The 23,242-nt window shown below is 40.9% G+C and overlaps 1 protein-coding gene across 2 annotated transcripts in view; it reads right to left on the bottom strand.

Moving 5' to 3' along the window:
- The window catches only part of mtor (mechanistic target of rapamycin kinase), a 76,444-nt gene extending 63,007 nt beyond the window's left edge, over positions 1-13,437 (bottom strand). Inside the window, exons 1-18 of one of the 2 annotated variants that reach the window (XM_003449131.5) lie at positions 13,295-13,437; positions 12,705-12,847; positions 12,412-12,520; positions 12,065-12,297; positions 9,691-9,891; positions 9,429-9,563; positions 9,079-9,354; positions 8,228-8,336; positions 7,796-7,979; positions 7,466-7,594; positions 7,109-7,353; positions 5,802-6,011; positions 5,420-5,625; positions 4,176-4,298; positions 3,888-3,971; positions 3,088-3,180; positions 2,858-2,992; positions 2,200-2,329 (exon numbers count right to left, since the gene is read on the bottom strand). In XM_003449131.5, coding sequence (XP_003449179.1) covers positions 2,200-2,329; positions 2,858-2,992; positions 3,088-3,180; positions 3,888-3,971; positions 4,176-4,298; positions 5,420-5,625; positions 5,802-6,011; positions 7,109-7,353; positions 7,466-7,594; positions 7,796-7,979; positions 8,228-8,336; positions 9,079-9,354; positions 9,429-9,563; positions 9,691-9,891; positions 12,065-12,297; positions 12,412-12,520; positions 12,705-12,833 — 2,731 coding nt within the window. In that variant the 5' untranslated portion in view covers positions 12,834-12,847; positions 13,295-13,437. Of the gene's footprint in view, positions 1-2,199; positions 2,330-2,857; positions 2,993-3,087; positions 3,181-3,887; positions 3,972-4,175; positions 4,299-5,419; positions 5,626-5,801; positions 6,012-7,108; positions 7,354-7,465; positions 7,595-7,795; positions 7,980-8,227; positions 8,337-9,078; positions 9,355-9,428; positions 9,564-9,690; positions 9,892-12,064; positions 12,298-12,411; positions 12,521-12,704; positions 12,848-13,264 lie in introns of both variants that reach the window. The other variant, XM_005454119.4, reaches the window with a different exon arrangement.
- Positions 13,438-23,242: the final 9,805 nt, after the last annotated feature.

Raw genomic sequence — 23,242 nt, 5'->3', positions numbered from 1 at the left:
GTGATAAATGATAACAATCTGTATTTTAACGGCAAACAAACAGGCATTAGTGTAGCCAAGTGAAGCAAGAGTGGTGTAATAATTCAGGTGAATGGGACGAATAGAAATTGTTAACTATTCCTAATAGCATGTAAAAAATATAGCAACTCCTAAGGGGACATGAAGCGTTTCATCACTTTTATGACTGTTGTGTTCTGTAATGATGTGACTGGTCTTATTTAAAGTCAGGTGAGGAGATGGAACTAGACAGTCAACTCCCAGAAACCTAAAAAAAAATAAAAAAAATATGTGGTCCGAGATACTAGTGTTTCAGACAGTGACCCTAACAAATCAAATTCGCCAACAGATATACGACCTCCAGTTCTGGTCACAGTCCATTTAGCTGGAGAACAAACTGGTAAAACCATTACCATACTGTCCAAGGTCATTCTGAGACACATGACTGGATCAGACGAGTGGAGATCTGCATTTTCCACACACGAGGCGTGTGACCGAAGACAGATGTGCATTATTAGGAAAATTCACAATATCCAGACCGTTTATGATGCACAACCACCAAGTCGTGTTCTGAGAGTTTTATCATACTCAGAGAAATAATCCAAGAGTTTAAAGTAAAACCCACTATGAGCAAGAAAAACATTTTTACATCTTTTGTTACTTCTAACAGATAACATAGGGTACATTAAGATCCACCCATATTGTGTTTAACACTGTTATTCAAAAATCTGTCAACTGGGTTAAGATCAATGCAGGGAAAAAAAAATACAAGCCACATGTGAACCCTATTATAACACAGGAACTGTACTACTAAAATCCTGTTTTGGTCATATTGTTTATTACAATAAACATATTGACCAAAAAGCCTTTAACAGGCAATGCTGAGTTATTCAGCTGATATGTTAATACGTTTACGCAAATTCGGACTGCACCAGTAATCGGTTCACCCCGTAAAGAAAAAGAGTGACGTATATCACTGATATTCTATTAAACAGATGCTTGAAATCTGTCTAAAGTGGGTCACATTAAATTTAATATCAGCACTTCAAAAGGTCCTACTCCAGTTGTGGTGCTTATATTTCCCTCTAAACTGGCAGAGTCTTGTTCTGAAGGATTTTTAGTTGGGTTTAGATCAGACAGCAGCCAGAAATAAGATCCCAAAGAATGAAAACTCCCACAAAAGGCAAACCCAAAGCCACTGATGCTGTTGACTTTTCAAATGCAAGGGCAAGACCTTAAAAGATTGTGTTTTGTCTTGTCGGCGTAGACATATCTCCTCCCTGCACTCCATTTCGAATGATTTGTAGATTTATTAAATGTAAAACAGCCAATGAGTAAAACATAATCTTTAGTGTTTTTTCAAAAGACTCAGTTTCACTGGTTTTATGGGAGCCAGATTCAGCAATTCCTAAAACTGAAGACGAAATCGGTTCCTCACTCGAGTGATCACATTCTGACCTAAGAAAAACTGCTGCGTGGCGTATTTAACTCACAGCAATTTCTGGAGCACTGACCTATAACTACATCGAGAGGATGATTTTATGTGCACACATGATTGCATGGTGTCACCTCCCAGCAAGAAGGTGCCTGGCTGGGGCCTTTTTGTTTTAATCCAAAGTCATCATCAACTTGGTACTGTGAGGTAAAGATCCTACAAAATTAGAAAGAAAAAGCCAACCATCAGACAATCCCATATGAGCACAGAGTTGGTGATGATGGAAAGAAACGGGGGGGTCTAACACAACCAGCTGTGACGCAAAGGGCACAACACCAACAAATGGGAGAGAGCCCACAAATAACGATCATGATGTCTCATCAATACGAACAACTCTGCGATTAAAAGTAAATGACTAGAGCTCAATCTGGGAAAAAATACCCTAAACTCTCACTGAAGAGTCAAACAACATTATGATAAATGCAGTAAACGCAGCACAAAGCTACAATAACACCAAGTCTATATACAAACTCTTGACAACATTATTCATCAGGCTCATAATAAAGACTCACTAAAATTACAGCAACAGTCCCAAGTTCCACTGTGAGATGTGAAAAGGGGTTTGTGCTCATTTAGAGACTTTCCAGCTGTTGTACTGCAAATACTGCTGTAAGTCTGAGGAATGCAAATAAAAAGTTAATCTAATCCACACTGTGACTCTTGGTGAAAAAAAAAACTGTCTGTATTAACAGTAATCTGAGACCTACCCGAGTCCTGACTGGACTTGGACTCTGAGAGACTGACAGCAGAGGCATCTCGGGACTGGTCGATCATGCCGATATTCACCTTGTGTTTGTAGGGATCCAGGGCTCCAAGAAGCCCCAGAACACGTATAGCCTGTTGGAAAGACAGAGTTAGTGGTCCCTCACAGGAACACAAAACTGAGTACATAACTGGTCATTTTACATAATCTATGTCAAAAGTTCACCAAATTTGGTACCTTAGCTGAGTTTCAAAGATATAAGGAAGCTATAGAAAACAAAGTATTTATGGAAAATTGACACTAATGAAAAGTGCTATAGCTAAACAGTAAGAGTGGTTTGAGAAGCTTCTCACCATATAAAGTGAGGGAAGTACATTCCCTGCACTTTTTACCATATCGTATGTAAGAAATTAAACAATGACAATTTCCACTCAAACTTTTCACATCAAAATTTCCATATATTTATGGAAAACGTGCTTTGCTTCATGCTACATGTTCATATCATTGTAATTCACCAAACCCAATGCATCTACAGAGATCGACACATTAACTCAATGCATGCTGTAAAGGGATTTCAAGCCTTGTTGGCCTATGAGGTTCCCATTACTACAGTGGGGGAAACGTAGGGTGAATGGCCAAGATGGCACGACATTTATTCACACCTCTCTCCTGATGCCCTGGTTTTGTTCAGTCTTGAGGAAGTTAAGCAGCACCTCTAGAAGGGATGGGTACTTGCGGTAGGGCTCCACCACATAGCCTGTACTAGCTACTTGCTGGCCCAGTGTCCACAGAGCCACCTGGTGGAAAGTCAGAGAGACAGTCCTTAACTAATCATCAGCAACAAAAAAAAGCATATACAGTCTGTATTTTTTGTAATTTGTTCCTTGTGTACCTGTCGCTTGGCCAGTGATGATGAGTCCTGCAGCATGTCCATAATTATTGGGAAAAGCTCATCCATCCACTTCCTCATCTCTAGGCCACTCACCTGACGGGGCAGAGAAAGAATCAATCAAAACTACAGAAATTTTATAAATTAGCCATTTTCTGTAGAATCACCTAAAGTCAAAAGGGAACTGTAACATTTTATAGATAAACTGAAGTGCACAAAACTCAAGGAAGCTACAGGGAAAAATAATAGAAGCTAATATTAATGCTATTAAATAAATTCTTTGTCAGAGAATCCATGTGAATTTCTCAAGTCCATGTATATTAGGAACCACCATCACTTACCAAATTTACTTTTTTTAAAAAATGTGCTTTCAAGCTGCTGACAGATTGTTTTCAAAGTAACATTTAGTTTCTGTTATCTGTACTCCCTACATTCTCATGCATCTTTGCTTTGTCTGGGTTCCCGAACAGCTGGGCTTCTGTCTCATCCTGCACTAAGTCTCCCTGAGCATCTCCCACACTCTGTCTGAACTTCAAAGGCCCTTTAACTGTGACTCCCTGACTGCTTTCAGGGGACCATTCAAGCACCTGGTCAGGGTAGAGCAAGGCAAACATCTAGGGGTAAGAGCCTGCAATTACCTTCAACCTCAAGACAAGCTTGGATTTACATTAAAACTACTAAGATGAAAGATGTACATTTTTTTATAATTAATTGTGTACAATGGACAATAAATTCTGTTAAGATTTATCTAGTTGCAGTAAACAGCCGATTTATAATTACAAACAGAGTAAAAACAGCCTTACCTGAGCCAACTCCCCAATGGTTGCAAGGACACTAATGACTACTCCGGGGTTAGGGTCTGGGTCTTTAAGCTTGAGGATGAGAGCCTAGAAAAATTAAAAGCAATGTGGTCATTTCCTCATATAGTTTGAAATCATTACTTATTTGAAGGCCCATGGAAATGAGGATGTAATGGACCTCAGCTTTTACTTATTAGCATAGGCCTACTGGGAACATGAAGCCCCTTTCAGTCTGGTTTAGATTCACACACACTTATCCACCATTACAACGGAGAACTTGCCAAGCTGTACCTTGAGGATGGGTTCCATATAAGGGCGTATAAGGCGGGGCGCATTGGAGACCAGGTGACCAAGCATACGCGCACTCTGCTCTTTATTCCTGCCGACACCGCTGTGCTCCAATTCTGTTAAGATCTGCAGAAAAATGATAATGTTAGCACAGCACATGCACTCATCTTCATCTGGAATACATTTAATAAGCTTAAGTCGTGGAAAACACAAAGGCATTTAGACAAAAATCAATTGTGACTTTGTACTACAGGTGTGAGTGTGTTTTGATTTTTCAGCTTAGCATAATATCGTGGCCTTTGCTGCCCCCTAAAGGTATCCAACTGAAACGCAAGCAGGTAATCGTCACAAGAAAAATAATGAATGTAGAAGCCAAGCGATTGAAAAACTGTTGAATAAAAATGAAATGCAAATAAAGATTTGAATTTTAATGAATTTCAAAATTTTGGTCATCACAGGTCACCGAGATTGGACTGATGAAAAATGTCAGGTGTATCCATTTACAATAAAATTATTATATTAATATTGTATTAAAATTAAACGCGAAGTTATGCAAAAAAGCTGTGAATATTTCCTATCGATGCATGTACATTCGGGGGCGACCGTGGTTCAGGGGGTTGGGAAGCTCATCTTGTAACCGGAAGGTTACCGGTTCGATCCCCAGCTCTGTCTGTCTTGGTCCTTGTGTCCTTGGGCAAGACATTTCACCTGCTGGTGATGGCCAGAGGGGCCGATGACGCGATATGGCAGCCTCGCTTCTATCAGTCTATCAGTCTCTCACATTCAGAGAATGAATAGTGGAATTGTAAAGTGCTTTGAGCGCTTTGAGGGTCTTGAAAAGCGCTATATAAACGCAATCCATTATTATTATTATTAAACATAGGAATAGGAATTAGAAAATTTTAATATCTCAAACACAATGTCTTCATGATTTAAAGGCAGCTTTGGGCTTTCACCAGTAGACAATAACAATAAAAAAATTTAAAAAAATGCAGTCTTTTTTTTTAATAGATTCAATTCTAGAACCAATGAGATGGACAGTAAAGCCTAAGTAAACTTAATTAATACAGCTACATTTGACTAAAGCTGAATTTGCACCACAGCTGATTGACATCTTTGATGGCATGCAAGTATATTGAATCATGTGGGAATCCTAATGACCAAATTTAATGGTTTAAATAAATCAAAACATGATGCCTAATGCAATAAACAAAACTCATATTGAGCCATTACTGTGCCTCTCATACCTGGATGAGCATCTTGCGTAGGAAGGGCATAACAAAGGCAGGGTTCATGCTGCTCAGGCGTCCGATCGTGCAGATTGCCAGCTCTCTGATCTCAAACACCTCATCATTCAGAGCAACAAACAACGCCTGCAAGTTTTCAGCCTGGGCGAGGTGAGCATCAAAGCGTTCATCAAGAGATGCCAGCACGCAATATCGGATATCTGGATCTACAAGAAATCAGGGACAAAAATCAGACTGGCTTTCTTTATCACTTTTATTTTTTATCAGTTGCCATAATGGATCACTGTAGCTGTTAACAGTTCTGAAGCCTCACACCATAAAAGCAACAAAACAAAATAAATCTGCATAGTAATGCCGTTTTCCTTTTCTGTGCATTTGTTACCTGGATCAGTGATGCCAACAACTAGCAGCTTGCTGAGAACATCTGCAACAACCTGCACAGCGGTCTGGCTGACAACATGGCCGCTGATCAGGTGGATGGAGGGAGTAAGCAGGCGTGAGCAAGTCCGAGCTGCCTCCATTCGGATTTCTTTGTGTTCGCTGTTCAAGAAGTGATCAGCACAGTGGCGCACAAACTGGGTGAGGGAATGTCCTGGGGAAAGACGTTCATGCAGAATAATCACATTACAACTGCTTTTATTTGATTTTTTTTTTAGTAGCATTGATATCCTGGTAGATAATAACAGCATTTTTGTTGCTTATTTTATGTAAAACAACACTGACTTGATTTATCCTATAATGGTGTTTCTTCTTTATTTGTCTATTGGGGATTCTAAAACTCAATACCAAGGAAGTCGGGTGGTTTGTTTCAGTGGAGACTGAATTACTTAACTAAATATCCAATGTTACCCGAGCTTTTGCACTAAAATGCAAACCCATCCAGCAGTCCACTGAGGAATGACACCAAAGACTTTGAGAATTTTTCTCCCCAGTTTCTCTGCTGGAGAACAAAAAACTAGTCATCTCGGTGACAGACTGAAGAGACGCTATTTATATCGACCACTGAAAGATGGGCACAGTCATCAGCACAACTGCCCCGGCCATTTCTGCAGTTCACATAATCATTTCTTGTGGTCCACGTTTTTGTCACCGCTGGCGGCTCCAATGACTTACGAGTGACAGTTTAAGCCTAGTTTAAAAACATATTTCATTTTCAACTTCACTGCATGTGGTATAGACTGCATAGACAGCAAAACTGCACCACTTATTTCTTATGATCATTCAGGACAGTAAAGCCACTACTCTTTGAATAATTTCTTCAAACATTGTTGTTTTAATTTATATACCATTTTTAATTCCACTGTGTTTCCATGTCGTTCCCTTGGATTCACCGTTCTTTGCATTTTTGTGTTGCTTTAAATTCCACTGCTCTATTTTGCTTCTTCTAATTCTACCCTGGTTTTAATCCCATTGTTGTAAAGCACTTTGTAATTCTGTTAAAAGTGCTAACTAAATAACACTTGCTTGCTTGTGTATTACAATGCAACACTGTGCTGCGAAACACTGGGTCCTGGACTTAATTTGGATTCTACTTTGACACATGCTACTGACCTAAAATTTTATGCAGGAAAAGAATCCATCACACTACAGGATACCATTTGTCTACAGTCACGACAGATCAGAGCTAATTTTGAGACGATGATGATGTAGCGGACCCACAAAGATGTACGGTTTTTTTAAGGTTCTTACCTTCAAATTCAAAGCTTCCCAGGGTTCGCAGGGCCAGGGTGATGCTGCCAACGTCACTAGCCTCTGGAATGTTAGTGAGGCTTGGTGAGGCTAGCTGGTGAGCCAGGCCTTTGGGCATGCCAGGGTGACGCAACGGCTTGTGCATTAATACCAAAGAGAGCATCTTCAGCAAACCATCCTGTATATCTTTCTTCAGCTGGGGGATTTGACGGCTCAGATCGTACAGCACTGCAGTAAGTGCAGGACTAGACCAGAACAACAGACAAACGATCCAATCAAACCCAAGCATTAATTTGAAAATTACATGATTCAGATCAGAAACTGAATTGATAAAGAGGTTCTTTGAAGATGTCCTACCTGAGGCCCACAGCAAGCATAGGCTCAAGCAGTTCTTTGATGTCTGGCTGGATGCTGGGACCCATGGCTCTAGAAAGCATGCTAATGCACGTAAACACTGTAGCATCCACCTGCATGGTCTTCTGTCTCCTGCACAGATGAAAGATCAGAAAGTGAAACTGCTCATAGACAGCAACATGTTATTTTTAAATTAACTACACCACAGAGCAAATTCTATCCATAATATATTTTAGACTTTTTCAGCCTTTACGTTTAAGGGACAGTGTAATGTAATGGCACTATTTAATAAATGATAAATTTTTTTAAAAATTGTTAGAAACAATAACTGACTTGTGTGCAAAGTCCTTGGGTGGCAGGGCAGCCTTGATGATCTCAAGGATCTTGGAGAGGTATGGCTGGATTTCTGTCCTCACAGCCACAACCAGCAGCCCCAAAGCCTGGAAAGCTGCCGTCCTCTCCTTCTCCTTCTTCAGGCAGCCCAGCAGGTAGCCCATAGTGTCTGACAAATACTGGTCTGCACAGCAAATGAACATCCACATGGTCACCATTAGCTACAAGACATTCATTTGAGCAAGCGGTAGAAACCCTGGTAGTGATATTTCAAACGGTACCCTGAAAAGTACTAACCATGACCTACTTACATCGCAATAGTAACCATATATAGACCAAATGTGCATAGTGATTGAAAACAATACATGGTTTCAAGTTCTCACATAAAATTTGCACCAAACTGATAATCACATATATGTTAATTAAACCCACCTGTAAAGGTATGCGGCTGGAAAGCAGCCAAGCGTGGAAGCAGGTTGAGGATGGTCATCTGGATCAGAGGATTTTTGCTGGTCCTGTATTTCAGCACCCACCGACACACCTGGACAGAAAACATAACAAATCTGTGTTTCCTCTCTCTTATAGTCAAGAAAGATCAAACGCCCACATGTTGTCTCATTGCTCGAATGTTTACGATTTACAAGATTTCTGCTGTTCAGCTTTCACTGACTTTATGTGCTAGCATCCCCTCAGTCCAAATATTTACACAGAAGCTTCCTCGATTATTCAGTCAGATGACTACCACAGGTATGACTTCAACTGCCTGACTTCAACTGCCTAACCTCAAGCAAACTCACAAACACATTTTCCAGCACACTATCCAAGTTAGTGCATAGAGAAAACATCAAAGACTGATACCAGTATTCTGACTGTCAAAAAAATCTGTTGTGAAAATTTTCGTATTTTTGTTTTTTTCTGGGAAGATTTCACTTGTACAAAGATACAAAGACTTGCAAAACTTGTAACTCTTTCCCCCATAAAGACAACATTTGATGACATCCCCTGTACTCTTAATGATGACTTTTGACATCAGTATGTATCAAGAAAGCCATGATTTGACAACAATTACAATAGTTTCCATGTTTTTCCAAAGGGGACCTGCATATGCAGAGACCACCCTCACTAACGTCTTTGTCAAAACTATATGTCTAAACACTGTTCAGTGCATTTATCATGTCAGCTAAAGTCCTTGAGTGCCAGTGATTTTAGTCCAAGGTATTTTCACATTACATTAATATACAATTACACTTTTACAATGCATTTTGTCTGTAGTTAAAACCTACCTGGTCAAATCGCTCCTCCATCAACTCACGGCAGTAGCGACTCTCCACCAGAGAGCTCTTGGCAGGTGCCGGTGTGGCCCCAAAGCTGGGGAAGCCTTGAGGTGTGCTGTAACCCAACAAGCCCAGGAGGGCGTTGGACTGCTGCGGCTGCACTGACTGGAAGCTGGTGAAGGGCGTGATGTGGCGGGGCTTTGTTCCAAACCCCATCAGTTCCTTGCAGTACTTATCGTGGACCAGCTGCTGCTGTGTGATCTCCTCCATCTCCTCGCGCATACGCTGGTGGGAAATAAGACGGTGAGCGGACTGGATTTTACCACTGATAATGTGTCCAAGCTGATATCCGACCTCACCTCTCCCTCCATGCTGCTGATGCGAACCAGCTCATTCAGGATCAGAAGAGCGCCGTGGACCCTGTCGTCACGATTCATCCCTTTCTCTTTGGCCAAAGTCTCATCAAAGCCTTTTTCTGCCTCTTCAAAGGTTTGCTGTCACAGAAAAAAAAAAAAAAAAACACTCATGTCACCTCTTTAAAAAAATAAAAATAAAAAATAACTCTCCACTATTTTAATTAGAATAACACATGATCTGCTAGTGTACAGTTGCATGTCTTACTTTGTACCACTGTGGTTTCTGCATTTCCTTTGTCTCTCTCTGAGTGGTGAGGATGAGACAGGCTCGCAGGGCAGACACAGCGCCTTCTCGGATGGCCTGCTTAGGATCCCATACTGCGTAAAAGATGTTGTCAAAGAACGGCTGGACTTGCTGGAAGAAGAAGGTGGGTGCACTCACAGCCAGCTCCCTCAACACCAAAACCTGGAAGAAATTGCAAAATAAAGTAATGCAGCCGTGCACTGCTCTACATTTTTTATATCATCGAAATACAACTGAGGAACCCAATCTCTTTTTTTTCAACAATCCGTTCATCAAAACAAAATCCAGATATGATTCTAAAATGTTTCTAGCTTGACATAAAATTTTGACTGTTGCTGTTTGAATTTTGCAGCAACTATGAACTGGAAACGTCCTGTATGTAGTTATCTTACATCGCTTGTTTAAATGTGTAGGTGTGCCCTGCTTTCTCTCCCAGGAGTCCCTTTGACTCCACTGCAGTGACTATGGTGCGTACCATTTGAAGCTGCAAATCGAAATTTCAGATTTTGGTATTTCGTATTTTCAACTTGATCACCCTCTGAAGTCGGACTTCCAACTCAGAACGTCTGCAGAGTCTCACCAACCCCGACTTCACAATCAAAGACAGCGACAGTGCACTTAAACGATAGTAAAACTGTAAATGTTGTCACCTGTACTGCCACTGCAATGTATTTGTGACTCATTAAATAATTAGAGCACTGACCACACTGTGTTCCTACTGATACATGAATGGCTCCATCTTGCTAAGGAGCAAAAAAGATCCTGTTTTTCTTTACTTTTTCAATTTTACTGCTGGAACACATTCAACTTGGGAGTGAAATCACTGATCTCTTTACACAACCAATCCTATGTGTGTTCTTCTGACCGTTTACCCATGCTTAGTGCATTTTGATCACTTAAATTTTTTAGCTTGTAGGATTTGTTGTGTGGACAGTACGGTAGCACTGTTGCCTCACAGCAAGAAGGTCCTGAGTTCAATTCCACCATCAGGCTTTCTGTGTGGAGTTTACATGTTCTCCCCGTGTTTGCGTGGGTTTTCCCCAGGTACTCCGACTTCCTCCCACAGTCCAAAGACATGCACTTTGTGGGGATAGGTTAATTGAAAAATCTAAATTGTCCATAGGAGTGAATGTAAGTGCGAATGGTTGTCTGTCCCTGTGTGTTAGCCCTGTGACTGGCTACCTGTCCAGGATGTACCCCGCCTCTTGCCCTATGACAGCTGGGATAGGCTCAATCGCCCCCCGCAACCCTAAAAAGGATAAGCGGAAGCGAATGGATGGATGGATTTGTTGTGTTCTTTGTTTCTGGCACTGATTGCAGCTCAACCATGAATTTTAGTTTTTTTATTGCCAATTTGGTTTTCATCTCCCTTTTCCATATCTCCGTGCTCTTTTATAGTTATTTCCCAACAACATCATGTGGACATTCTGGGGAAAGTAACTAGATTTAATATTCTACAGCCAGTAAAAATGTGAAAATGGTAATTGCATAATAAGCTAAATAAAACACAGCAAAGGCAAGCACATTCTCTGATTTCTAATTATTTCTATGTTCAGGATTGTTCTGGACTGTGCGTGTGATGCCCCAGCCAATAATAACAGTGTCTGGGGTCGGTACTCTATAAAAACATAGTGACCGGGTTGCATCAACATCTCATCAAGCTTCTCTCCTGGGAGGTTTTGCTGATGCCACAGCTGGGCGACACCCACCCACACGCACACAGAACAGAGCAAAGAGGCCACAGTGAAGAGGATGAAGGATTCACCCTGGTTGCATGCACACATAATCTAGCAAAGGTGCACCTTGAACACTGCGTTGTGCGGAGGTGTAAACATGTTTGTGCACTTCAGAATGTAGGCATTGAGAAAATTTTTAAAAATATGTTTTAGGAAGCTTCACTACTCTCCAGCTCACTCCAACACCACAAGCAAGTTGTAGCCAGAGAGCAGAGGCCACATATTTTAGACCTTTAAACCACATGCAGCTGCATAACAACAGCTATGTAACAACAACTGCTTGATGCAACCATCAAGGAGGAAAATATTAATGAAACGGTTACAAGGGCATGAGCAGATTTATAAAGGAAACATTTTAGCAGGGAAAACAGAACAAGAATGTGCTGATATTTGGGGTATGAGAGTGCATATGAAGTACTACTTGTGCCTTCAACCCAAAATACACTAGAGCAACTTTCAACACTGCCTTCACTACAGCAATAGATAAAGTTATTACAGCTCCCAACGTGCCCACATTTCCAGCACATGTAAACACCACCAATATGTGGTTTTATTTGAACAGCAAACACCACAGTGACTGTTGTCTGCTAGTGACTTACTGCAGCATGGCGTCTCCCTTCATTTCTGTCGGCTCCCAACCATTCCAGAGCTCTCTTCACTTCAAACTCCACATACTCAGCTGTAAAGGTGTCCCCCGCCATAGAAAGGTGGCCCATAGCTTTAGAGGCCATCTCCATCACCACGGGGTCGCTGGAAGGGAGCAGGTTGCGGAGGTAGTTGGCGAATCGACTGATCCTGGTGGCATTGCCTCCTTCAACTCCAATTAGACTCACTGATGAAAACAATAATCATTTTAAAGTGATAGAAAATAAGAGATCTTAAATAAGTCCAAAATTAACAGCGCTTAAAAATATAACAATTTTAACAACCTTTTATTAATGCTTACCTATGGCAAGAATCCCTCCTTTCTTTTCATTCACATCAGAGCTGGACACCAGCTCAAATATGTGGTGGTTCAACTCATCGTAGAACGTAGTAGCTTCATCTTGGCTTAACTGTGGGACAAGTGTCAAAACAGCAAGTATGGAAAAAGGAAGGAATTGTTTACATGAATTTGTACCATATGACTTGTGAAACTCTCCAACTGTAGTGGGCAACAATCTTGATTAAGTATCCAGTATACTAAGTGGTTTTCCCATGACAGCTTTCAATTATGCACATATAGGTTATTGCTGTTACCTCTCTGAGTTCTGTAGTCACATAGTGCTGCAGGTCTTTGGCAGATTTTGCTCGAGTGTCTTCATTTCGACTCTTCAGTCCACTGACAAACTGCTGCAGCACAGTGGCTGTGCCTGATATGACCACCATTTGGACGGCCTAATCTGCATGGGGGAGGGCGACATATGTGGTTTCAATGCAACATTCCGGGTTATTAAACAACCAGTATCTAAAAACAACAACAAGGTAAACAGTACACATGGAAAGAAGGAATGCAAGTGCTAATCTGATAAAACACCAGGTTAATGTTATTAACTGACATTGGTCCCAGCTAGCTAACGTGCCTGGTTAGCTAATAAAACAAGCTGCAAAGCTTGCTAGTTATTAGGAAACATACATCATACTTCTTAACACAACTAATACAAAAGCGGACACGCCCGTGTAGTTGCGGTGTAATAGGTGAAACCGGAGCCTCGTGAGTGTTTCGTGCTTGTTTTGATTAGCTCAAGCTAGTGCTAATGTTAACCTATTTCCCGTGACAACCCAATAGCAAGGAGGCAAAGTCGCTTTGTATCACTTACGTGTTTGTATTACAATGCCGAACACTTAACTGCTATTCGATTTATCCGGAATATCTCTCATTGTACGTCTACCTGGCCAACACTGCGCAAGGTTGGCTAGCTGATGAATTAGCTCGAGTTAGCGATACACACACGGAACTTCACAAGCGTCAAGTTGCGCAGTCTGCGCTGAGCTGAGCGCAACTCACACGTCCTTGAGTGTAGTTTCGAGAGCCTCTCGTCTTTTTATGTGAATGTTTTTTGAGGCCCAGTACTCCAGTTACCTCAACATTTTTACTCCAGTAAACCTTTAAAATTATGGTGGACGAATGTTACTTATAATTTAACAATCTACACTTATAGTTTGTGCTCTTCCCCTGACTAAATGTCATTAAATGTCATTAATCTGGAGCACTACAGGCAGACTTAGTCTCATGGTGTAGCTACTTAATAACATTAATGATAGTCGCTTTGGTTCAACAACAATAAGTACAAAGCAGCCTTGTAAGAACATTTATAGCTCCATAATGGAGGCCTTTCATACATTTGTTTTTTATATATATAAGTTTTGAACTATCTGTAGTCTATATATTTTTTCTTTCTTTTTTTTCTTGAATACTAAAACAGCAGGGAATATTTTCCCTTAACTGTCTCCATACTTGTCATGTCAGGGAGTTTTTTTGTTTGGTTTTTTTTTTGTTGTTGTTGTTGTTTTCAGCTTTTGATCTGGTGGAGGAAATGGGCCCAATACTGCTGAGAATTTAGATAATTTAATAAGATATACAGTATAAGCATATTAGAATTTCTAGAAACAAGAGGTACACAGACTATACAGCTTTGATCTCCTCAGGACATGAATGAAAATACACTTTAAATGCAGATAATAATAAGTGTACAAAAAGCGTCCACTGCGTGCAGCAGCCCTGTGTGGCTGTTTTTTATTTTGCTGTTCAACTTACAGCCTCTTGGGGGAGACATTGACCAGGCATACAGACACCTTGCAGTATTAAAGAAACATGTCTGGCTCTACGTGGTTCTACATGAGCGGTGACATTTACCATAGTGCAGCACACCAATTAAGCGAGTACCCTCTTATTTCCCACTTGTAGGAAATTGGAGCCTAAATGTCAAATGAATTTTCATCATCAAAATGAACCACAGCTACTGTCTTTCTCCCCATGAGATCATTATAGGAGATAATTTCTCACTAGCAAACAATGTACTGTATGCCCATTGTTCCCACCCTGGGGTTTGGGGCCCAAGGGTGTTCCTTTAGAGGTGTCAGGAGGTCCCATCATCCAACACAATCACCAATTCTTCTAACTTATCAATGAATTTTACACCTGCAAAACAATCGGACTGATCCTGGAGTTTTTACTTTATGTATTTCAGCATACACGTGTGCAGCTATTGCACACCTGGCATTAAAACATGCAAGGAGACACCTGCATTTTTTCAAGTTCAGAAAAACAGCAGTAGCAAGTTTGTGTAATGACAGAGAAAAACACCCATAAAACCCACACATTTATAATGGATTATAACAGTAGAACTGAGAGCACTGGATCAGTCAGTATCACTGTGAGCCATCCTGTCATTTTGAAATGCTGAATTAATTTCAGTCATTACTGACAGTGAACCTTTCATTTGGAATTACAACCATAGTTGAAAAGTTTCTCTTTAACAGCTTTAAAAGAAAAAAGATCATCACTTAATATGAAGAGCAATGCCACACTTTAACAGGATCTCTTCAGGTTTACTAAATGAAACAACCACTTCTTACTTTCATTCTAATAGATGGATCATAATAGTGAAGATGGATCATCATTTGCTTTGGAATAACCATTTGTCATAGTCCTTCTTGCACATTTTTCTTGTGCCAAATTAAATGCATTTGAGGTCCTGTGGCACATGAAGTAAATCAAACACTGATCAGTTTATTGCTGTAATCGGCAGAGCTGCAACTTCTGTGAGCATGCGTGCATCATGTATGTGCAAATGTGTGGTGCAAATACAAATGTGCGTGTTAATGTGTAAATGCTGTGTAAATGCAGCTATGGGTTTGTGGTTTTGCAATGGGAGGAGAACCAGAAAGAGAGCTTTTACAGCCTTACAGCGCTTTACGTGGAGAAAATGAAGCTTTTAACAACACAGGAAAGAGGAACAGATTCCTACTTTTCTACCCAAGGCCCTCCTCCCTCCCTATCGTAGGTGTAGCTGGGCCAGACATATTTCACCCATCAGACACCAACTCATTCAATCGGGAAGACTCACCTTTGTGTCAAACATGTGCTTTCACTGAAAAGTTCTTGTGCGTGAGACAGAGGGGAAAAAAGACTTGGATGGTGCTTAAATGGTATTAAAAAACCCACATACATGCAGTCAGTTGACTTCAACACGCACATATAAACCCACTTCAGCGCCACAAATGTATGTACACTCACAGCTGCAGAGGCTCTTGTCCTAACAAGCAGCCGGCCTCCTCTGCTAAGTGACAGACAGGATATTGGGTGCACTTTCATCAGTCCAAGGCTTTGATTCGTCTGCCATCCATCCTGTTTATTTTCTGCTTTGCCTCTTCACTCAGCCGCACTTTTGAAATATTTCCCCCACGATGAAGCCTGTCATTCCATTTACACTGAAGGATGGAGAGAGTCAGGAGGGGAAGGGGGAAAAAAGCACTCGCTTCTGCACTAGCTCCTCCACCTACCTTATTCATCTGCCATCTATCCATCTGTTAATCCTTCCCACCTTCATCCTTCCCTCCCCCTGTCAAATGCTTCATGATTTATCCCCCACCACTTCTCCATATTCTTTCCCTTTTCTTTTTGCAGTATCCACAAGTTCTCTGGGGGTTTTTTGTTGCGTTTTTTTTTGTTGCCGTTTTTTTGTGTGGTTGGGCGGTGTAGTATGAGTCACAGATTCCTGGACAAGAATTCATGAGGTAACATCTGGTTCTAAATGCTAGAGGCAGCTCTTATCCCCTACCTGGCTGCAGCCCAACACTATATCCTGGTCTGAATGTGTTATATCTTACCCACCTGCCTGGGCAACACATTTTTTGATACCTTCACTACCTATTATGCCTGTGTTAGAGGGAGACACCTGGATAACCACAAAGCATTAATTCCAACATAGGGATAGGGGTTTTGCTCTTCCCATTGTGTGTGAAAGCACTGTAAAGCCCAGCAAAGCTATGATGGAGCAATATGGCAGTCAAGCAAAAACAATACAAACAGCACTCTGTGCTGATAGACTTAACTTCTTACTAGAAAAGCAAAGAATTAGAGATCTCTAAATCTTTAGATCAGTATCTATCGTGTCCTTTTGATGAATACAGGTAGGTCTAAATTTAGTCACTGCAGGAGATTTAAATGATTCTGAACTGAATCAGCAAAGCTGAGCAGATGAAAAAAAAGTGCAAAGTAGCTCAGAGACAATGTAGAGGGCAATTACCTAATGAAACCTGACAGGCATTTTAGATCAAATAGAGTCTACAGAGGAGAAATCCATGATGACGCTGCACTTTCTTGTCACAGTGCTTAGTTTGTCTTCTGGCACACTGCTCAGCTCCCTGAAGGGCAGCTACACATACACCCACAGAGTCAGTCTATTGATCAAGTTTCCTTCCCCTGCCAAGTCATATAGATCAAACACTATTGCTAATCCATGAATCACATTGCAGGGGAAACCTAAAACCAGCTTATGGAAATGAGGATCCTCTTTGACATTGAGTTCCTGTACATCAAAAAGTCCTTAATCAGGAGGTATAACAGTGTTTGCTGGTGCCGTTGGCTGAAAATAGTATTAGTGTTTACATAAAGGCATTACTCATCATATCCACTACAGGCCTGTGTCTTGTTCTTTGGTAATCATTTTATTACGGTGGGATTCAATATGTCAAACAGAGGGAAGATGGCACAGTTCTCTAATAGTGAATCCGAGTAGCCAATTTCACATCAAAATGGTGTCATTACCGATGGAGCAACTGAAGTATAGCCGACAGACACAGAATACAAAATCAGCTCTATGGCAGTGACTGAATCACCGGGAGTCAGACAGGTTTTGATCTTGCCGTTCATCTCCAATGGCGTCCGCGTTCGCAGTGGACTAATTTCCTAATGCACTCTGGTGAGCGCCTGCCAAAGAGCACACTGGGAATGAATGAATGGTATCCATTAGACAAAATGGCCTTCTGTAAATTGTGGCCACTCTGCATAAATGAGCGGGAGCTGGGCGGGAGCAGGAGCAGATGGATGGAGAGGTCCCGTAACAAACTAATGGAAGCAGACCTGCGATCATTCACTGCTGCCCTGCTGTCAGCACGGTCAGTGAACAGTTTACAGCTGGTTTTAAACATAATGACTTGCAGAAACTTTTTCAAGTTGGCGTTTACTGACCCTACTTTGAGAGAATTTGTCAACTAAGGTCCACCTTAGTACTGATGTCTATCAAGTTTGTGTGGAGACATCACAGATACAATCCGCCCTAAGTAGTCAATACAGTAGGTATGTGTGACATGACTTATTTGACATGAGGAAGTAGGGGGATTTTATCTGGCTGGCTATCTATGAGGTGGATAGACAGTCTACATGGTGTTCTTCACTGACACTCTTTTCTCTTGTTCCCACTTAGCCTTATCTCAGATAAGACAGATAATAATGGTGGTAGAAAACCTCAAGGAGCACAAGGTTATCATTTATATTTAAAATTAGAATTAGAATTAGCTCACGGGCACGTCACTGCAGCCCCCTCTGGCTTCTGCTCCATGGCTGCTGGGTGACCCCTTGTCTGGGGCTCTCCTCAGCTCTTTCCAGGAGGGTGGCATGGTTGCCCCTCCGTTGGTCTTCCTTGGACTCGTGCGCTCTGGGGGCCTATGGATGTCTGGAGAGTGGATCTCCTCCATACCTGCTTCACGCCCTGGGGGACGGGGCTATGGCTCCCCACACCCTCTAGCAGATCGTTACACGAAGGAACCTTTTGAATACAAGCGCGCTCATGCTCACAGGTGTACACACGAGTGCTCACAGACACAAACTACACCTTTCTTGGCTGCTACCTCAAAACACACTGTGCGTTGTCGAGCTTACGTGCTGCACAATAATATTCAATATTTAGTATTTACTGTTATAAACACAGATTATCGCGATGATGTTGTTTATTATATTGTTCTCTTTTTTGCTTGTTGTCTCTTTTTTTCTCAACAGGTGATCCAGGTGATATTGATATGTATATGTATCTATATATATGTGTGTATATGTGTGTATTTATGTATATATATATATTTATATATATATATATATATAAATATTTATATATATAAATATTTATATATATAAATATACCCCCCACCTTTTTTTGTGCCCTTTATCACCGTTCCTCTTCCCCGTCGTTTTTCTTTCCCTCCCTCTCTTTCTTTCTCCCATCCCTTTCCCCCAGTCATGTCTGTCCTGTATGTAACAACTGAAAATAAAATAAAATAAATAAATAATAAAAACAAAGGTCAGTCAAATGGACCAATACGGCAAGGCCGAGATGGTCCACTTGGTAAAGTAAATCCGTTGGGCATCTTTCTTGGCCTTCAGACAATAATTCTGATGGCAAAAGAACCAAACAGGACAGCCCGCAAGGAAAAAATAAAAAATAAATACATAAATAAAATAAAATTAGAATTAGAAGATGCTCGCTTGTCCACAATAATGTACCCAGATTATAGTTGACATTTCTGTGTGACTAATTTGTAGACACCAACAAAAAACATGTCACTTTTTACCAAGTAAAACCGAAAGAGCTGGAACAGGCTTTAAGGGTCAGTGAACTTTCTGGCATTCCAGCTACATACCCAGGGATGAAACCAGGTGTGAAACCACCATTCCTGTTTCTACTTGAAGCTGCAAAGCAGAGGGCCATCTGGCAAACTGTCAGACAGATAAACAAAATGTTTTTTGCTACAGCTCTTCTTCCTCTACCATCTTGGAAAATTGGAAATGCAGCTGGAAGAATAGAACATGGCACTGGAATGGACGTAAGGTTTGCATTGTTTGCAAGCTGATAGTGTGACAGAAATATCATTCAGAGATTAAAAGTTTAATAATTTCAGTCCTTTGGAATGATGCAGACATCAACAAACCAGCAAAGTCTAACTGCAACAATACCTGATTTACACCATAAACAGCTGAGTCGAGTCCGCAGTGAAGAGGTGTAATAAACAATTTGCATTGGAGAAAACAAAGCAATTTAATGCTGTCGGTGACATGCTACACATTTTTGGGAAACCAATTATCTGTGAATGAACCTTGTACCAGATGGTGTAATGACTCAGATAGATTTAAACTGTGCAGAAATGCAAAATTGAAAAAGCAATTTTCTTATGGAAATGCAATCAGCCACTATAGGCATTTCATATATGATGGTTCAACAAGTACTCGATGAAACTGCCTCAGTTTTGAAGTCACATTACCAAATCTAAATATCTACCCTAATGGCAAAAATTATATTTTAAAAAACAGATGTAAAAACTGACAATTGTCTCTTGCTGCAAAATAATTGGTATGGAAATCAACGAGTACAGACTTAGCCTCTGTGCATGCACGCTATTCAAATAGAACCCTTATTGCTCCATTTCAGAAAAACTGAGCAGGGCTTCAGGCACATTTTGCATATTCATATTTTTTGTTCTTGCTCTTCTTTTTATAGAACTTCTCTCATACAAACTCTGCATGATGACTAACAATGGAAATGCCAAAGTGTAGTTCCACACACAGTCCTTGTAAGCCATCATAAAGGATTATTTCCTGTAGGTCTGTCAATCATGTTGTTTTACATTGAACTTGATAGACAATTCAATAGTTATACTTTTTTTTATCAGCATGACAATTATCATCGCCACACTGAGACTCCGCCTCTCAGTTCTAATAATTTAGTTATTTCAGTGGGATTCAGTGTTCATGAGCCTTAGTTTTATTTACACGGCATTACCTGTTGTAGCTTCGCCTCTTCACCAGTCAACCAGCCCTTTGTCAAGGCCAACCTGGCCTCCTTATGGGCACACTGTGTTCCTGTTTAAGTATTTTTGCCAATGTGAAAATTGGCTTTTTACCCCTAATCCACACAGGGCTGACAGGGTATTGCTGTCACCCTGCTGGTAGGCAGTTTGGAACACATAAGTTTGTGAATGTGATAACTTGAGAATGAGGAAACATAGGAGTTTGAAACTGATACCATATGTGTGTCTGCTAAAAAATCTCAGAGTTTGAATCCCGGTGACCTTGACCTAAAGGTCAGAGGTCAAGTTTTCTGAAAATTTTGTGAATGTGATAATTCGGGTAGCTTTTGTGACAAGGTGAGTTATCCTACTGGAAGCAGCCAATAAAGGATGGGTACATAAAGGGATGGACAGGGACAGCAACAATGGCTGTGAAATTCTCAGTTGGTACTAAGAGGTCCAAAGTGTAAAAAAACAGGGAATCTTTTCCTTGTTTTGTCTAATTTGAATGAATTGTATCCCCAATTTCATTATTTTAGCTTTTTAATCGCCTTCTGCTGCTGTATGCAATCTGCTAGAAGGTCCAGTGTGTTGTACATTGGATGCTTGTTTGAATTACCATTGTCTTTATATCAGCTCGAAGCAGTCTGGCTAGTCTCTTCTGACCTCTGGCATCAGCTAAGCACTTTAACCCAGAGAACTGCTGCTAGCTGAAAATTTTCTCTTATCAGACCATTCTCGGTCAACACTAGCAATGATTGCATTGGAAAATCCCACTATCTCAGCAGTTTCTAAAATAGTCAGACCAAATTGTTATTTTACTGACACCAAAAATTAAAATACTATATTTGTGCATCCTTACAAAATGACAAGTCCATCCATAAGACATGAATGGTAAGCACATCATTAGAGCATTTCTCTGCTTTTGACTGTTGCACCATTAGACAGCAGAAAGAGGGCAGGCTGCACTGTAGGAAACTGAACACCGTATCTGTAGTCTGAGTCAGATAGATGCCAGGAAGCTGAGCCTCACTCCTCTGTTGTCATCCACATACCTGATAATGGCGAGTGGGCCTGTCCTCTAGAAAAACAAAAGAGCTACAGTAGCCTCATTTGATAACACTGGAATGTGTGAGTGTGCAAGAGTATATGTGTGATGCATACTGGTGAATGCTAAGTGGGACTGCACCCACACATTATCTATAAAAGCAACATACAACATGACACAGTCAGCAGAGGAAACAAGTGCACAATCAGTATAAAGGATGGTGAAACTGAGCACAAAGCGAATGCTGAGACATAGAGAATAACTTCAGCAGGGGTGGTGCATTATTTATGTGACACACAATGTAAGATATCGCTTACACGACTAGAACACAAGCCCGAAGGTTGGATTGGTTTTCAGCGCTGCATTGCACTGTGATTGTCCGACTGACCGTGATGCAGTGATACAGCAGCTCCTCAGCAAATTTCAGTCCCCGGGCTTTGCATGTAATTTGGCTGCTAATGTTGCTTCTCGGGTTACACTTCTTTCTTTCCAGTGACACACGCCTGACACAGTCAACTCTTTCCAGCAGCGGCGGTTCTTCTGTGTAAGCCATCAACATAAGTACAACTTATCAAAATAGACTGTAATAAAAGCCTTCATCTGCGTCTATACTCGTCACAACTGTGAAAAAATAGAGATTGATGGCAATGTGTTTTTATAAAACTGTTTAAGACCAGGCATGCATCATTCTCAAATGTGAGTCCTCTCGCTAAATGTCATTTTAACCAGACCCGCTAGCTTTGCAAAACTGTAAAAAGTACAGCAAAAAGGTGCCACTTACTGTGCCAGACTGCAAAGTAAGTGGCTCTGTGCTATAAATACTGTTTTCTGCATCTGTATAAAACTGACATATGTGGCTACGGGAAAATGTTCAAGCAAAATAACACACCAGCTTTTTCCTATACACACTCCTCACGCCGGCTGGTAGTGCCACTCTGTGAGAATAGAGCTCGCCTTTATCTGCTGCAACTGCATCTGCCTACAATTTTATTCACAAAAGATCCTATTAAAAGTCTTCCTTCAGTAAGATGCTTGTTAAAGCTTGTTTACTTTCCAGGGCTTTTGTGTTGAAATATTTGTGGGAGGATGAAGGCTGTCAGGACGTAAGTGGAGAGGAGGGATGAGGTGGGGGATGCTCTGTTAAGTTTCACCATGAGGGATGTCGTGTTCTGTGTCCACAAACAAAGACGGATTGATAGTCAACAGCAGCTATGATTGGGGGGTTTTTCCAGATACAGAAAATTATTAAAGGCTTAAACAATTAAAGTTTTCACAAAATACACGCTGAAGTTCAAACTGAGCATCAGAATGAAGAAGAAAGGTTATTTAAGTGACTCTGAATGTGGCAAGGTTGTTGGTGCCAGATGGGCTGGTCTGAGTATTCCAGAAGCTGTTGATCTACATGCATTTTCCCTAAAATACCATTTCTGGGGTTCATCCAAATAGCCAATGAGAGACAAAATGGATTGTTTTGCCTTCCTATCGCTTTCTTCGAGGTGATAGGAAGGCTACAGAGACTCAAATAGGTGCGTGTTACAACCAAGGTATGCAGAAGAGAGCACAATTTGGGCCACTTAGCACCAAATGAGCATTATTTAAATGCCACAGCCTATCTGAGTATTGTTGCTGCATGGTGTACGCATCCTTTGCAGGATAACGCTCCATAACACAAAACTCAATCTCAAGCAGGTTCCTACAACATGACAATGACTTCCCTTCACTACACTCAAATGGCTTCCACAGTCTCAAGATCTCATTCCAACAGAGCACCTTTGAAATGTGGTCCAACTGCAGATTCACATCTTGAATGTTTAAGTGAGAAATCTGCAGCAACTGTGTGACGCTATCACATTCACGTGGGCCAAAATCTCAGAGGAATGTTTCCAGCATTTTGCTAAATCTGTGCTAGAAAGAACAAGGCAGTTTTTAAGGCAGAAGGGGTTCCAGTTTAGTACTAGCAAGGTGTACC

Source organism: Oreochromis niloticus, linkage group LG20 (assembly GCF_001858045.2).
Source record: "Oreochromis niloticus isolate F11D_XX linkage group LG20, O_niloticus_UMD_NMBU, whole genome shotgun sequence".
In the NCBI taxonomy this organism is placed as follows: Eukaryota; Metazoa; Chordata; class Actinopteri; order Cichliformes; family Cichlidae; genus Oreochromis; species Oreochromis niloticus.
Note: the sequence above shows the minus strand (reverse complement) of the source record. Positions and strands in the feature narration are given on the sequence as shown.